Here is a 17,522-nt window from a genome sequence, read left to right on the forward strand (position 1 = left end):
ATGAATCCACCGACATTACAAATTTTGCAAATCTTCTGGTGTTCGTTAGGTACAAAAAATATCAAAAAATTCATAACGACCTTTTATATTGCCAACCCTTGCTAGAACATACAGCAGGAGAAGAAATATTCAACAGTATAAATACCTTTATGCATCAAAACAAGCTTGATTGGAAACGTGTTGGAATAAGCATGGACGGAGTGAAATCCATGATTGGATCTAAAAAAGGGTTTATTTCAAGGATTCAAGCTGTTGCACCAAATGCAAAGTCGACACACTGCTGCATACACAGGGAGGCTTTGGTTACACATATGATGTCTACAGACCTAAGAAAAGTTCTTGATGAAGCTGTAAAAATCATAAATTATATTACAGGCCGTCCTCTAAATGCTAGACTTTTCTCTCAACTTTGCAAAGAAATGGGAAGCAACTATACACAACTTCTTTTCCATACCGATGTTCGTTGCTTTCTCGTGGAAAATAATTTACTCGTTTATCTGAACTTCGGAATGAACTACAAGTTTTTCTTGATGAAAAGTTTGAATTGAAAAAGCATTTACATAATTGGAAATGGCTCAGTCAATTAGCATACCTGGCAAATATATTTACAGGATGAGAGATAGATGTAGAAATTTCTACATCTATCGCTCATCCTGAGATTTTTATTTAATAAGGTCAAAGCACCTTATGGTAACTTGTTTTGGTAAAATATTTATAAGCTCTGTATTACTTAGTATTTCTTAGCCTGGCTCCCACTGACAAGACCTCAATAAAGGTCGAAACTGGTCTGGGTAGTGGCCCCTTGCCTTTAATACATAGCATCATACATCTCCTCCAGGAGATGTGCTTTGCATTAAGGGTAAATATTAAGAATAGTGATCAGAACTTATTCCACCTTTAACATGAGTTGCACTACGTACGGGGTCACCTCTATCTACTCTTTCAATGAATTTGAAAGAGTACCTCTACTGAATGTAGATGGTATGCAGGTGTCTAATGCAGAAGTGATTGTTCAACTAATGAGCAGCCATTTTTCTAAAAACTATCAAACTGGTATATACAACATTGAAATCTTCAGTGTTTGAGGAAACTCGAGGAGGAAGTACTAGAACTTTGCACAAACTGAATAATAATTCTGCAATAGGAACCAGTTTTTCTCATAAACTTTATATCAGCACGGATGCTAAAAGAGTTCAGCTGAACTAGCTATTCCCTTGACAAGGCTATATAATTTGAGTTTCAGAACAGAGAAGATTCCAGGAGTGGAAACAATGTATAGTAGTCCCATTGCACAGATGCAGAGACTGATGTATCCAACTATTGACCAATCAGTATCTCAGGAGTGGTGGTGAAGATCTTGGAAAAGTTGGTTAGGACTCGCATTCAGAAATGGGTTGACAGAGAATCTCTACCTCGCAATGAACAGCATGGGTTTACTAAGGGAAGGTCATATTTTAGCAACTTGCTTGCATTCTATAATAATGTTACCAGTGAACTAGACAAGGGGAATTGACACACCATGATACTTTTGAATTTTGCTAAAGCTTTTGACAGAATACAGCATGGAAGACTGTTGCATAAATTGGAAAATATGGGTCTGGATTATAAAATATTAGTGTGGTTAAAAGGATGGCTGATTGACAGATATCAAAAAGTGCTATTAGGGGGGAGGGGTGAGTCTGTCTGCAAGATTTGAGGTAACTAGTGGTGTACCACAAGGATCAGTCCTTGGTCCAATGTTATTCAATCTATACATTAATGATATGGGAAAGGATTTGTTAGGCAAAATAAAGCTATTTGCTAATGATGCTAAGATAAGTAGGGTAATCAGGAATGCAGATGATATGCAGTACTTGCAGAATGATTTGAATAGGATGGAATTGTGGGCATGGGAAAATGGATGTCAGTTCAATGTCAGTAAATGCAAAGTCATACAGTTTGGTGTAATTAGATATCCAATGTTGTATTATACTGGTGGGATTATGCTTGAAGAAACTGATGAGGATAGGGATCTTGAAGTTTTAGTAGACAGGAGTTTGAAGTTCAAGGGTCATATAGCAAAAATTGTAAACACATCTCAGAGAATAATGACAATAGTGTAATGAACCTTGCCATGTAAAGATGAGGAAGTCGTTTTGCCTCTTTACATGACCTTGATAAAACCACACTTGGACTATTGTGCACAGGTCTGGTCTGCTGGTTTACATGGTGATTGTGATATGGAGGAGAGAGTGCAAAGGAGAGTGTCAAAAATGATATTAGGATTGTAAAATACAGATTATGAAGACAGATTGAGAATTTGTAGGCTGCAGACACTAGCAAACAGGTCAAAGACGGATGATATGATTGAGACTAACAAACTTCTGAAAGAGTTATACAAAATTGCAGTATACTTTTCATTTTATGGAGGGTAGGAAAAGGGCACGAGGGCATCCATAGAAGTTGAGAATGAATGCTGTCAAGAAGGGGTTTAGGGCTAGATTTTTCTCTCATATAACAGTGCATGATTGGAATGAATTGCTGGATGTTGTGTGTGCAAATAGCATGAAAGAATTCAAGGACAGGTCTGACAGCTGGTGCGAATAGTATGGCCTCCCCCGACAAGTTCCTGACTCCCTGGAGATCTCTCTTAATAATAAGATATATCATCACCATCATCATCCGTATCAAGGATTTAGGCCTAGCATGGCCTGTTCCGTCCTTAGAAGTCATCGTTGAATCGTTAATAAGATATATATATATATATATATACAATTTTAAAAAAATGTGGGGGGGGGGGTATTGTTTTCAATGAATAAGGATCAGTCTTTTCCAAATTTCTGGTAAGGAAATAGTCATTCTGGATAATAAATTCTTTCAAATTATAAGAATACCGAAATTCCATCAGATGCTATGAGTCAGACAAACTGGACCATGCTCAGCATGCAATCTCTAGTAGTCATGGAGTTCAATGTAATAAAGCCAAAGTTCTCCACAAAAGCCATTTCTTAATAGCATTCATGAGAGAGAGAGAGAGATGTAATATGATTCACAAATTGAATTTAAGGAATGACTGCCTTGGGCTATCCCAATTTGGGGAGAGGTATTTCTACTAAACATCCATATCGCTACTAATGTAATACTATTTATCTATGTAATACCTATGTGAACTAACGGTATGCTATATCTAGCTCACTACTAGTTGCACAAGAAGTGCAATGGCACATGAACCACAACTGTGTGTTTTGCTGTATATTTAAATTGAAATATCTATTCCCTTTAGCTTTCTGAATGAAAAATGGAATTGAATTGCAACTAGCTGGCCATGTAGCTATGATGAAAGATTATCCCAGAAAGAAAGAGATCAAGAAGGAGACAGAGGATGAGGATGGCTTGTGTAAGAGAGAAGAATGGAGAAATTTGGAAAGGCCTTTGCCCAGCAGTGAGGTGCAACAGGCTGATAATCATCATCTTTGTTGTAAATTTAGCCATTGATGGCATGGATTCTAGGCTAAAAATTTTGAAATAAATTACTAAGCGATAGTTGAATATTTTCATTAAATCATGACCATGCATTAGAGAACAATTCATTCTCTAGTAAGAAGCATCTAACACAAACATTTTTTTATTCATTTGTTAGCATCTGAAATACATTCGGAACCAGAAATTGAAAAGGAATATAGTAGTCCCCCCCCCCTTCCTTATCTGCGGGGATACGTTCCAAGAACCCCGCGCTAAGCTGAAAACACAGATAGTACCGAACATACCTATGGTAGAGTTTGATTTATAAATTAGGCATAGTAAGAGATTAACAACAATAACTAATAATAAAATAGAACAATTATAACAATATATTGTAATAAAGTTATCTGAATATGAATGGAATCTTAACAACCACAGAAGAGTGTGTAGCTTTCTCCACCTTTTCAACATGCTGCACTGTGTTGGTATATCTTTAGAATCAGCCAAAAATCTCTATTACTAAAAGAAAGAGCCACATGGCTTCATTTTGGCAATGTAAAATTACATTTGCAAAGTGGATATTAGATTCAACATTATTTCAAAGCAGAATTTTTGAAAGTTTGTAGAGACTATGAAAGTTTCGTAAGTTGACCGTTTGTAAATTAATATCTTTGGATCGGGGTTGACTGCAGATAACTGAAACCGTGGATAGCGAACCTGCGGATGGGGGGGGGGATAACCGTATAATGATTTTTTTTTTTAAGATATCAGTTATATCACAACACGATGGTAATCTTAACAACCATCATCTGCTTAAAATCCAGCTTTATGGCACAACCACTTTAAGGAAAATTAAGAATAGAAAAATATTAGAAAAATCACCAATTTTTCTAAAATTTTACAAATACGAAAACTATAATTTTAAAATTGTTAATTAAACTTACTTTTCATTATCAAGGTTTCTGGTTAATGTAACTTCTGCACCATTTGTTTCTATTTCAAATCCTTCAATTTTTGGTAATTTTGGAGATTTCTGTTGTTTAGTTTCATTTACTATTTCTTCTTCCAAAAACTGAATCAGCTGTTCATCACCTAAAAACAACAGCACAAATAGAAATAAGTCCACAGTTCTAAATAGATGTATTCTTCACTTCCCCCCCCCTCCCCCCCACCAAAGAGAAACATGAGATTAGGATAAATCAAAGAGGAACTTCAGAAGGTATGGATATGGAGAGCAGTTTCATGAGGATTATAAGGCTCAATATAAAAAAAGTATATCAGTAAAATATGAGGGGAAAAAAGGAGAAATTAGAATATCAGAGATTAGCACTGTAATCCTAAAAATTCCAAAGAATTCTTTCATTTCACAAACATTTCCTCACATCTACAAACAAAAAAGCCTTCAATTTGGTGGAGATACGTAGATAACATCTTTATCATATGGAAATAGTGTTGCTGAGTTGCACTATTTTCTTTCGTCTATCAACTCCTTCCACCAAAAAATTAAATTCACTTTGGAACTTGAAAATGAAGGAAAACTACCTTTCTTAGATGTCTTAATTTCCAAAAAATCCAAAGGAGGTTTCTCTCTTAGAGTATTTTTGTTTTTTCTTTTGGTGACAATATTCATGTTCTGGCATAAGGAATAAAAAGTATGTATTTCCAAGAAGGATATATTCAAAGGAGGTGGTTTTGCTTTTTATAGAGTTTGGGCAGTCTCAAAATTAAGTATTATAATATGCTTTAAAAAGGGCAATATATTTCACAAGAGATGAAGAAAAACTAAAGAAAGTATTACCATCTCTACTCCAACTACTTGGGAGAAAAGGATATTCTTAGAAAATGGTATGAAAAAATACTATTTTGTACTCATGCTCCAAAATTACAATATTCTCAACTGAACTTATGTTTCCATCTCTTTTATTGATACTTTCTCAAGACTAAAGTCTGTTCAACTCTCGTGACATAAGAATGGCTTTCAACCCTATTTTGATTATATGAAGTTTATTGCATTTGCATAAAAACCACAACGCAATCAATAAACATTTGTAGTTTATAATGCAGACATCTAAAACTTTGGAGATTAGAAAAAGCATATTGGAGATGTTAATAACAACAGAGAAGACAGCTCAGGCTTAACTTTTCACTTCTCCCACACTCAGGGGAATGGGATAAGAGCTCCATGCCTTACATAAAAAAACAACTTCACTTCCTGCGACAAAAGAATCTACTATGATCATCCCTTCACAAGACACATTCAACAGAAACCAAAGAATAATCCTGTGTGATATTTGGAAATGGCTCATTATATCCTTCTGCACATCAGATTAACTTTTCAACCAACTATCTTGCACACATTACCAATAGCAAACCTGTACAAGATCCCACAATTCATATGGTTTCCATTTTCAACTTATGTCATAAAGGTTCCTACGTGTTCTATACTTAAGTAATGTTTTAGTTCATATTAGCATTTATTGTATTTTTTTTTTTTAATCTTAACCCAGATGAAGCCACAAATATCTGTGGTGAAACTAGTTGGTTCTCATTTTTTCTCATTATTGCAGCCAAATAAACCCAATGTATTTCTCAGAGGAAATTTCTTTCAGCATAGCTCTAGATGAATACACTGGTATTCATCTAGAGATTTTTCACAAGATGGAAAAAAATTAGAATATCATATCATGAGATTAGCACTGTAATCCTAGAAAATCCCCAAGAATGAACAAACCAGAATAGATCACTCCCAAAAAATGCTGAAAAATTCCTACATCATAATTTATTGCAAATTTATTTTGATTATTAAATTCATAATTATTTTCTATATTTTACAATTTAAAATAAAAGCTTAGTAATATTTTTTATTTTATTTGAGGAAATAAATGCAATGTTTTTCAAATTTTTATGCTGTATTGTTTTTATTATTATTATTATTATTCAGGCCTCCAAGGAGTCAAAAGACTCATCGAGGGAGGTCCTTCCTAAGACAAAGTCTGTCAAGACTCATCGAGGGGGAGGTCCCCCCCCCCGAAAAACACAAAGTCTATCATACCACTCTTTAAACTCACTGACCGTTCTTGCTCCCACTTTTTTAAATAAATGTTCTCTATAAAATTAAGTGACAGTTTTATTATACTGAAATGAAGGATGTAATGGATCGATCGCTATTTTATAGCCAAATGTAGAAAGTAACTTAAGTTTTGAAACTTTACCAGACAGCTTATGAGAACATAACCTTCGAAATCAGGACTGACTTGACTTACACTATTTAAAAGAAAAGAACTCTGCCAAGAAGTCTAGATATTCCCCTTTTATTAGTCCACTAATTAGATTACACTGGCCTGACAGATGTTTTGAACTGTTGATTCTCATCAGAGAACAAACAATGTCTGTTCAAACTGCCCAAGTTCCAAAAACTTGTGAGTGACCTAAATAAGTCACTCTTTCATGTAAGTCCAAAATTGGATCTCTCACAAATCTCTAAGCTAAGCCAAACAATACTATGCCAAACCTCAGCCTGACACAGTCACAGACAAAGTCTGCTATCTCACCAAGCATCAGCTCTGAGCAGTGGCAAGCAAAAATCCATCAGCATGCATGGGCCTACTGCTGTCATCAGAAGCTTCGAACTGTTCAAGTTCAAGAGCTACAAGCAGTAATCAAGAAGGTAAAAACTCATATTCAATATTATAGTAATCCTATGTGGCTGTGGGTAGAAATTCTCAGTGAGAAGCTTAAATTTCACATGATTAAGATATTGAAATAGGGGATATATACACACACACATCAGTGGCATTGCATGCCCATTTACTGTGGGTGTGCTGTCAAGTGGCTTTTGCAACCTGCACTACAAATTTTGTAGCACAGGTTGCAAAATAATGTTTTAAAGTGCTAAGAGTGCATAGCACATCAACACTCATCTTAATATCTAATGCAAATTAATTATAGGATAACTTTGAATACGTTAATTTATCAATTAATATTTTAAATATGGAAAGCATAAAGGTTAAATGAACAACAGCTATGTTTCACACACACCATTTATGTGAGAAGCACAAAGGGTTTATGCTTCATGGTGAAATTAGATTATCATTGCCAAATACTAAAGTAAGAGATAATTTAAATTCTGAGTGTATTAAATACAGCCATTTAACACACTCAGAAATCTGAAGAAGTAATCACTTGGTAAATTACTTAAGTATAAAGAGCTAATAAGCTTCACACTTGGTAAATTATTATTTTTCCGAATCAAACCAAAGAAAGGCCGAAATACTTCATTTATAAACAAGTTCCAACTCTTCCTTCAACTATAATCGATCATACAATCTGTGAAAGCTCTGGCAGAAAACAGGACATTAAATCACCAACACTGTTTCTCATTGTAAATATGCAAAAAAAAAGTTATAATTTATAGAAAATGCCCTGTCTATATCGGTGTCCTAAACATGTCAGTTCACATTTCACGCACATACAACAGATAAAACTCAAAAAAGAAAAACAGCAGCTCATGACAACACTCAATTGGATTGATTGACACAATAACCACTCACAGCCACTGATTTCTAGATGCTATTGTCTCAGTGCTCACCCTCATATTGCCTTCCAGGTGGTTTAAAACCACTGGAACAGTAAGAATTTGATCTGCTGTGTCATCTGTATGTCTGTTCAAATGGCTCAAAGGTGTTTATTTTGTGATCTCACACCTGGGCTATCAACGTGAATATGATGCAATGTTTACATGTCAAAAGTGTCCTCTTCATGAGATATTAGCATATTGTGTCTAATTTTAGAAATCGAGCAAGGCAAGGAAACAATGAGGGGAGTCTTTAACAGGAATAAATGCAAACATATAATATCAGTGAATTGTTATTATGCTGGTGTGCACTGCACATCTGGAATATACCACCTGATATATATATATACATATATGGATCCAACCATATTTTATGGCCAAATACAGAAAGAAACTTAAGTTTCTGTCTACATTTCTAAGTTTTAAAAATTTACCAGAGAGGTTGTTTTCAAACTATCTGGTAATTTTTTGAAACTTTTATAAATTTTATAAATATGGATGGATCCATCCTTCCATTTCACTATCCAACTTATGCCAAATTGAAACCTCTATTTCAGTTATTATATTTAGAGAAAGAAAAAATTTTATTTTCCCTTTTTATTAAAGAAGAGCCTAAAACTCTTCATTCTAGCAAAATAAAAATAAACAGAAATAGCAATATCAAAGATTCATGCTTATTTCATAGCTAAATATATACTAGAAACTTGGAAAGTTTCAAATGAAGACCAGAGAGCTTATGAGAATACAATCCTCAGCATCATAGTTACCGTCGCTTGCACTACTAAGAAATCTTCCAAGTTTCTATGTATATATGTGGATTGATTTCTTTATTTTATAATGGTTAGGCTTTTCTTCAATAGTAACTCTTATGGTTCACTTATGAAAAATACAACTCTCTGATAGGGTTGCTTTGGTAGTGAATGAGGGTTCTTGCCATTTTAAGTTTTCTGCTTGATCTCTGATGAGAACCAACAGTTTAAAATAGCTATAAGGTTGTGAATTCTGAATCAAAATGCAATAATAAAAGGCAAATATGTGGGATTTAATATCCCCTTAATTTAAAAAATATACAGAAGCCTGGAGAGTGCTCATGCCTTTTAAGCAGTGCTAAAAATTATATTCTCCTAAGCTCTTGATGCTGAAGATTGTATTCTCATAAGCTCTTGCCTTTTCAAAACTTTTCAAGTTTATCTAGTTGGCTATGAAATAAGGATGGTTTTCTTATTTTCACAAAAATAAGAATGCATTTTTGTGTAGTTGCAGAGTTAGATGAAGTATTACTACACTTTTTAAATCTTTCTTCTTTCCATATTTGGCTAAAGCATACCAAATTAAATTTTATAAATATTTTGAACAAAAATAAAACTAATTAAATTTTTTTATCATTTTAATATGTACGTTTTTTCCGTAAAAAAAAATTTTTTTTCCAAATCAGAGCATCCCTAGTTTTAATAAAGAACATGTAAAAAAGTCTTCATGACATCCTTGCTTAAGAAATGTATGCATGTTGATTTAATCGACTCTAAATTAACTTTCTTTAATAAAATTTTTTTTAAAATTTGAACATTTTTTAAAATTTTTATTATATATAAAAAATATAAAGAAAAATATTTTTGGAAATCTACTTCAAAACAAAAAGCAATTTTAATTAAAAAACTAAGCATAATGGGGGGAAGGGGGGGGGGGGGGTCAAATAAAAAATACTAAAATCAGTGTGCAAAAAAAATCAACTATGACTTCACCTCTCTCAGCTCATTAAGTGATATAACATTTCATATTCAAATCCATAAACTTTTCAGACTTTTATTATTATATTAACTCTCCTGAAGTCAGAGACTCATTTAGGGAAAGAGATTTATACCATTAACAATTACATACACTTATTAAGTTAATATATTTTCTCATATATAAAAGATGTTCAGCAGTAAAAAAAAAAAAAATAATAATAAATAAATGGAAAAGAAATAGAAAAAGGAGTCAGACAAGGAAACTATTCCACCAAAATTATTCACTAGTGTCCTTGAATATGCTATGAGAAAACTGAACTGGGAGAAAAGAGGATTGAATATTGATGTAGAATAATTAGAGAATAGGTCATTGATGGGAATGTAAGATCTTGAATGCTGGTTAAAACAAAAAATCTTCACACTGGTGAAAATCTTTCGTATTAAACAGTTTGGTATTCTCAAAGTGTGGTACGCGTACTCCTGGGGATACGCGAAAGGTCTTCAGGGGGTACGTGGCAATTTTCGGCTATACATCATTAACGCATGGAATCGTTATATTTCTCAACAAATAGTGCAATTAGAGACAACTGCGATAAAAACTGCACTAACTAATGAATAACATCTCCTCTCCAACAGAAACTGCTGTATAGACTCAAGCAAAACCTTATGTTGCCGGTGCAACATATGGTTTTGCTTGACACCATTCCATCGTGAACATGTTAAAACTAAGAAATATATACCTATATAGTGAATGTGTTTCAGATATTATGGAATTCGGTTGAAGAGAATTAGCATTTCAACTCAAACTCCATATCCGCTTTATATTTGCTTGACACCATTCCATCGTGAACATGTTAAAACTAAGAAATATATACCTATATAGTGAATGTGTTTCAGATATTATGGAATTCGGTTGAAGAGAATTAGCATTTCAACTCAAACTCCATATCCGCTTACATATAAATCCAAATAAAATAGACATTTACAATGAAATATACTTCGTTTACTTATTATTTGATAAGGGGGTACTTGGTAATAATGAAAATTTAAGAAGGGGTACGCAGATATCTGAAGTTTGAGAACTAACTTAGAGAATAGGTCATTGTTGCGAGTGAAAGATCTTCAACACTGGTTAAAACGAAAGATCTTCACACTGGTGAAAATCTTTTGTTTTAAGCAGTTTGGTAAACTGCCCTTAAATATATCTCTGTAATGGTTAAAAACTTTCCACCCTGTTGTTATTCTAACCAAAAATTCATTATCAAGTTTATTGTTGTTTGTAATGATTTGTACTAGATATTTGTTTGAACTTGTTATTTCAATCTGTCTGTGATTTTGATTAGTTTTCATTCTGGAGCCTTTTCATTATTACGTAATCTGTAATTTGCTGACGATATCATATTAACAGTCATATTACCTAAAGAATTAGAACGCATGATTATTGAATTAAATGAAGAAGAATGGAGATAAGCCTGCAAATAAATATGGACCATTGAATGAAAAATAAATTCAAATTGTTGAAAAGGCTCCAGAATGCTGATAAAAGCAGATACCCACTGTATAGAAGTGCTACAAGTTTACAATGTGTAGGTGGGATTCTCACATTACAAAAAAGATAATTTTCACAATCATAACACACCACATTTACAGTATTCGTGGAGGATATAGTGACTACAAATCCATATTTTAAAGAAGTTAAGACAAATTATTTTGTACTATGAAACACTACAAAAATTCTGGAAAGCATTACTACAGTAATTATTAGTTGCAGTAAATGAAACATTACCAGCACCAGTGGCCAAGCAGAGCAAGCTTGACCACCAGATGAATGGTTTCATTAGCTGAATTGTTGAATTAGTGGAATGGTGAGAGGATAAGAAATCACCACCACCACACATAGCGTGCATCCAAACAGAAAGCTGGCCAACTGCAGAAATCCTGAGACAGACCAAATGATGGGTGTTTGCTTAGTTTGCCCTTGTGGCAAACCTGGTCAAAAGCTTTGGAGATATCAAGTGCAACCACTTAAGATTCGCCAAACATCTCCATGGCATTTGTCTAGAGATGGGTGATATATGTGAGTAGATCTCCTGTTGATCCGCAGTGACGGAATCCATACTAGTGGTCATTTCTTAGATGGGTGCCTTCAAGGTAGTGTAGGAGTTGGGAATTGATAGTTTTCCCCATTACTTTAAACAAGACTGAGGTGAGTAAGATAGGGCGGTAGCTAGACAGCAGTGCTTTGTCACCCTTTTTGGGATGGGTTGAATATAGACCAATTCCCAAACAGGCGACTAAGGATAGGAGTCAGTTCTGGTGCACAAACCTTCAGGAATGGCATCAGGATCAGGAAACTTTTTTGTGTCTAATTTGGACAATATTTTACTAATCTTTCTGGTGAAAGGATATAAGGGGTATTGCATTGGGGGAAGGGGTCATTTATTATGGTCAATTATGTGCATATTGGATGCAAAGTGTGAAGCCAGGAGATTGGCTTTTTCTGTGGGTGATGATGCAATAGAAGCTATCTGGGTATGATAGGGAATAAAATTGCTCAGACAATAAACCAAAAGGCTCAGCTGCCATTTGAACAGGCTGCAAGTTTCCTGCTTTTTTTGCTCTTTTAGACTGTTTTGGAAGCACTGATAGTTTTTTGCAGCTATTTCAGGCTTGAGTATAAGCACTAAAGGAGGATGCAGTTTGTGATGTCAGTCAGTTGTGGTACACTTAATTTCATTTGTACACCCTTGGCACATCTGGAAAACCCAAGGTTTAGTTAGGGGATGGCAGTTCAGAGTAGTATGGGGAATGTATGCTTCCATGCCAAAGGTCATTGGATGACAAACGTTTCGGCATCTCTGCTTGATAGATCTGTACACCCGGAGGAGGAAAGCCAGTTGTGTTGTAGACATTAAAATCTCCTAAGAAGATGATTTCACTCTTAGGGAATTGGGACAGGAGAAAATCAATTTTAAGGAGGAAATTAAAGAGCTCAGAGTGGTTAGTGGCATAGAGACAGTAAATGAATTTGATCAATGGGTTAGGGGCATTTTCAACCAGAGAAGGTCAAAGTTGGATGATTCTAGATTGGGTGCTCCCTGGCAAGGTATGTCAGAACAGATGTATGTGCAGACAGGAGTTAAAGAGTGTGTAGTTCAGAAGGTTGACATGAATAGTGCTGGAAGGAGGCAAAATTTGAGTTTTGGCCAAAAAAAAAAAAAAAGTGGGTGGGGTTTCCTAGACTGAAGATGATAGTGGACACTATTAGGGTTGAAGCTAAGGCAATGGATGTTAGTGAAGTGGATATGCAAAGTCCTGTAGGGTATATATTTGACCACAAGGGTCTTGCACATCTTGCTTGCTTTATGGTATGAGAAACGCACCTTCGGATGAGAAAATCCTTATAAACGTTCTTCCTGCCCTGGACAAGATCAGAACTGAAGTCCTTGTAAGTCCTTACAGTCAATCGTCGATATCAATTGAGCAACGGACACTTTGTGTGAATGAATGCTCTGCACAACAACGTGTGAAAATTATATGCATTTGCCAAGTACCTACTGCAGTGAATATACGTCTTTAACCAAATAATGACAGTGATTTTTATGTGAAATAGATACACAAAAATTTCGAGTAATTATACAAATCCAATAATTGCCAATGTCTCAAAATGTGTTTGAGACATTGGCCATTTGTTTGATTACGTTGTATTTATACCAAGAAAAGTTTAAAGATACTGATTGATTCAAATATGTACTTCCCAGATGAGTCTTTGACTGCATGGGGTCTTCGGTAATAATACTTTTTCTAGCCTACGGACTAATGTTCATTACCTCCAGTTCAACGAGGGTCTAAACATAATTTAATAGTAAAACTGCTAACCTTTGGTATGCATTCCAACGGCATGACACCCACAGCTACACGTGTTACTGCAAGCAATATTAACACCAGCTAACTTGAGTGGATCTTGAGGTGAATTACTCCGTTGGCACAAAAGCCACATTGATCTCATAAATGTTCTTGATCGATGATCATCTTCTACTAACCGAAGGGGCGAACATTTCCTAAAATTACTCTTATTGAATGGCCTAATATTAGGTACATATCGTGCTAATCTTGAAACGGATAAAAAGTTAAATAACGACATGACAAACCTAAAAAAAAAGTTCCGAAATTTATCACAACCTCGTGTATAACTGAAAAATGTCGCTGTATTATGAAAGGAACAACAGCGCCGACATCAGCATTATATTCCGTTCACAAAAAATAAGTTATATATTAGTGATTTTGGAAATCAAAATTAAGAAATGGGAATAATAAAGATTCATTAACATAACACTTGCGTTAATCATATTCGTGTTGTTTATGTTTCGTGTAAAAAATATGTACGCAAAAATTACAATAATAATAACTTTCCTAGTGGAAAGCCGGCAAAGGTTGGTCGATTAGTAGAGCTTCTGCTACTAATGGCTCAGTTAAGTAACTTTAAGCGCGGTTAGTAGTTGGAAGGGACCCAATCGTTCGATGCTGTTGGCACACTCTCCCTCGATGAGTCTTTGTACTCCCTTGAGGTGTCAAATAATAATAAAAATAATAGGTTTGGGGCTCTGAGGATACTAAGGGCTATTATTTTAATGGCTAATATAGCCCACTTTCGTTTAGGAGTGCCCCTTTTTTAATACAATGTCATTGGCTCTTTGCCCGAAATTCTAGGGCATTACTGAATTGTATAAAACTAATATATGAAGAATAGAATAAAATAGGAGGAAACTTTGAACATACCTTTTTTTGGATGTTGTTTTCTGTCTTCTTATCCCGGCGATGTGCCTTCATATGTTGTTAAGCTATTAAAGGACGGAGAGGATTGGGTAAGGTCCAAAAAAGGTATGACCAAAGTTTCCTTCTATTTTATTTTATTCTTCATACATTAGTTTTATATACTTCAGCAATGCCCTAGAATTTTGGGTAAAAAGCCAATGACATTGTAAAAAAAACAGGACACTTCTAAACGAAAGTGGACTATATTAGCGATTAAAACAATAGTTTGTTTTAGAGAAGTAACATGATAATTTTCCCAGAAATAATAACTACTAAGGGTTATTCTGTTGGGTAGCAGCCCAGCATAAGGAGTGTCCTAAGCAAGAGGGGACGTGTAGAGAAGCTAGAATAAGTGCCCTTCATTCCATTCCATTTTACAATAAGGAATAGAAACATGAAATGATCCACATCCGATCACTCATCGCCTTGGTTAACAAGGACTGCGTTCGATATTATAACTCCTGGTCACCAGCAGATAGATGAAGGCTCAGCTCCTTTGCTAGTCAAGTAAGGAAAGCAATAGAAAAACAAATGGAAGAAGGACGAAAAGGAGGGAAAGGACCTTGGTTGTAACCATTATGATTATGCAATCTTGTTATGAATCGAATCTAGCATTAAGAGAATATAGAAAATTTGAAGCAGAAATCCCTGGTACTACATCACTAAGTAGCGATTGATGGACCAATGGAGAACTACAGGGAAAGAAACTTTCCAGTGATATATTAGTACTTGAAGAATTGGAAACAGAGATTGTCACTGAATCCTAGAAAGAAACTGAATCATCTGCAAGACAAAAAAAAAATCAAAAAATCAGCTAATGCCTTTTTATTCCCGTATACGGGGAGTAGGCGAGGCCAGACAAGTGAAAAAAAAATTAAGATTGATTTTTTCAATATAAGTAATCAAAAGGATAACAAATAAAATCAAGTCAAACTTGAGAAAAAGAAATTAGATCTATATTTATAGATAAAATTCAGGTACCAAAGAAACAACTTGTTCAAAAACATTTGGAGAGAAAATCGTGATGCAGAGAACTGCAGCTGCAGTTATAGATAGATGAAAACTTAGGTGCTCAACAAAAAAAAAAAAAAAACATAAAAGAAATCAGCTAACGCCTTTTTATTCCCGTTTTACGGAGTAGGCAATTCCATTTAGCCCTATCTAACTTTTGGAGACTGAGTGGGCCGTTCAATCTCCACTGGTACTCACTCAGAGATAGATGGCCAAAAGCTATCACTGCGTAAGAGACACACAGTGAAGAGAGACGGCTCAACTGTGCCGCCATCTCGTGCTCCCTAACCCTAACACAACATATTTAATGTCGGAAATGATGTGCATTATACGGACGATTTTCTTGAGTTTACGAGACGAAAAACCCGAGTTTCCGGGAGAAAAAACCGCTTGCCCGTGCGAGAGATCGACTAACTCGGGAATCTGTCGAAAAAAGGCTTAGAAAAATTTCCTATAGTCGCCGACTAGATTCAAAAACAAGTCTTCCTTCTTGCGGTCAAGCGCTGTGGTCAAACGCCACAAACACTGAGCTACAAACATGGATAAATTAAAAAAAACAAACAAACAAAAGTACACCTTAAAGCCGAAATTAGATTTGGAATAAATAAATAAAAAGATCTTTGAGCAGGTATCAGTAATTTAAAGATTTTAAAACAAGGAAAATGTAACCAGGAAAAGATCAGAAACAAATTCTTCAAGGCCATAAAATAATGAAACGAAATCGATCACTTGAAGAATCAGAAGAATTAAAACAAAGAACTGTTATGGCGTCAATAAAGTACATTCGATATATATGATTTATTTTTTGTAAAGTTTCGGCCAATTTTTCAGCCCCAAAAAACTTGTCTCCGCATGCAATTGCACATATTGCACCATCGGTAAAGTCGGCCCTGCTAAGACCTCCCCATCAGAATCAGACATACTAATTGGTATCGAATGTAAAGAGGACAGTATTTTGAGACCTATCATTGTAATACTAGTAACGTTTTTTCATGTGGCAGAGCGTTTAAAGCCACCTGATGTGAAACGGAAAATGAACAAATGCCCAGTTGGGTGCTGATATAGATCTGGAGGATTAGTTGCTACTAACGAAGAAATGCATCACCAAATAAAGATGATGGGCAGAAAGAGTCATAATAGGGGAATTAAATGACCCAAACATTCATTAGGTGGCAGGAAAAATCTAATGTAAAGAATAAAAAAATTTATTGAGTTTTTGAGAAAAAAATTCCACAAGCAGCACGTGACAGAAAGAAATCGAGATCAAACAGTGTTAGATGTGATTATGGTCTCAGCAGGTGTTCAATTAAAAACGTAACTATTTTGCCTCGAGATACTGAGAGTGATGATGCTGTACTCACTTGGCAAATGGATAGGTTTATGAATGTTCCTTTCAGAAAGGGCTACATGCCGAACTAAAAAGCAGGAAATTATGACCAGCTGAGGAGTATATTGGGTTTAGAGCAATGGTTTCGGTTGCTGGATGGGAAAAATATCGATATTGCATGGGAAGCATTTAAAAAAGTACTTAAATCATACAATATCAGAAGACCATAGAGTTCACAGAAGAAATAGGTTAGGGGGGAAATTGATGCGTAATCTTATTAAGTTTAATAAGTATGTCCGTTATGAAAATTATAAGCAGTGGGCCAAAAGAGTCATATGGAAAGATAAGTCTGAGTATGAAAATAAACTTGTTACGCAAACTAAAGACAATTCCAAAGAATTCTATCGTTATGTTGCCAGAAAGAATGAATGAATATGAAAGAATAACTCCACTGAATGCATACGGATGGGGATGAAAGAGATGGAGAATAAGTTGTTCAACTGGGTGCTTATTTTGCCAAAAGCTCTCAAGATGGTGTATGCAACATATAGCTCACTGTCACATTTTCGCTGGAAGAAGAAACTCGGGTGTACGAAGATCAGGTGTTAGAGATGTAATCTATTAGCAC

The 17,522-nt window shown here is 35.0% G+C and overlaps 1 protein-coding gene across 1 annotated transcript in view; it reads right to left on the reverse strand.

The window, feature by feature from the left end:
- The window catches only part of P32 (complement C1q binding protein P32), a 56,998-nt gene extending 43,029 nt beyond the window's left edge, over window positions 1-13,969 (reverse strand). The window contains exons 1-2 of the mRNA XM_090400529.1: window positions 13,621-13,969; window positions 4,386-4,533 (exon numbers count right to left, since the gene is read on the reverse strand). Coding sequence (XP_090256655.1) covers window positions 4,386-4,533; window positions 13,621-13,885 — 413 coding nt within the window. The 5' untranslated portion in view covers window positions 13,886-13,969. The remainder of the gene's footprint in view (window positions 1-4,385; window positions 4,534-13,620) is intronic.
- Window positions 13,970-17,522: the final 3,553 nt, after the last annotated feature.

The sequence above is a fragment of the Typopeltis vanoorti genome, chromosome 11 (assembly GCF_054136105.1).
Source record: "Typopeltis vanoorti isolate ZY-2024b chromosome 11, IOZ_Tvanoo_1.0, whole genome shotgun sequence".
Taxonomy (NCBI): Eukaryota; Metazoa; Arthropoda; class Arachnida; order Uropygi; family Thelyphonidae; genus Typopeltis; species Typopeltis vanoorti.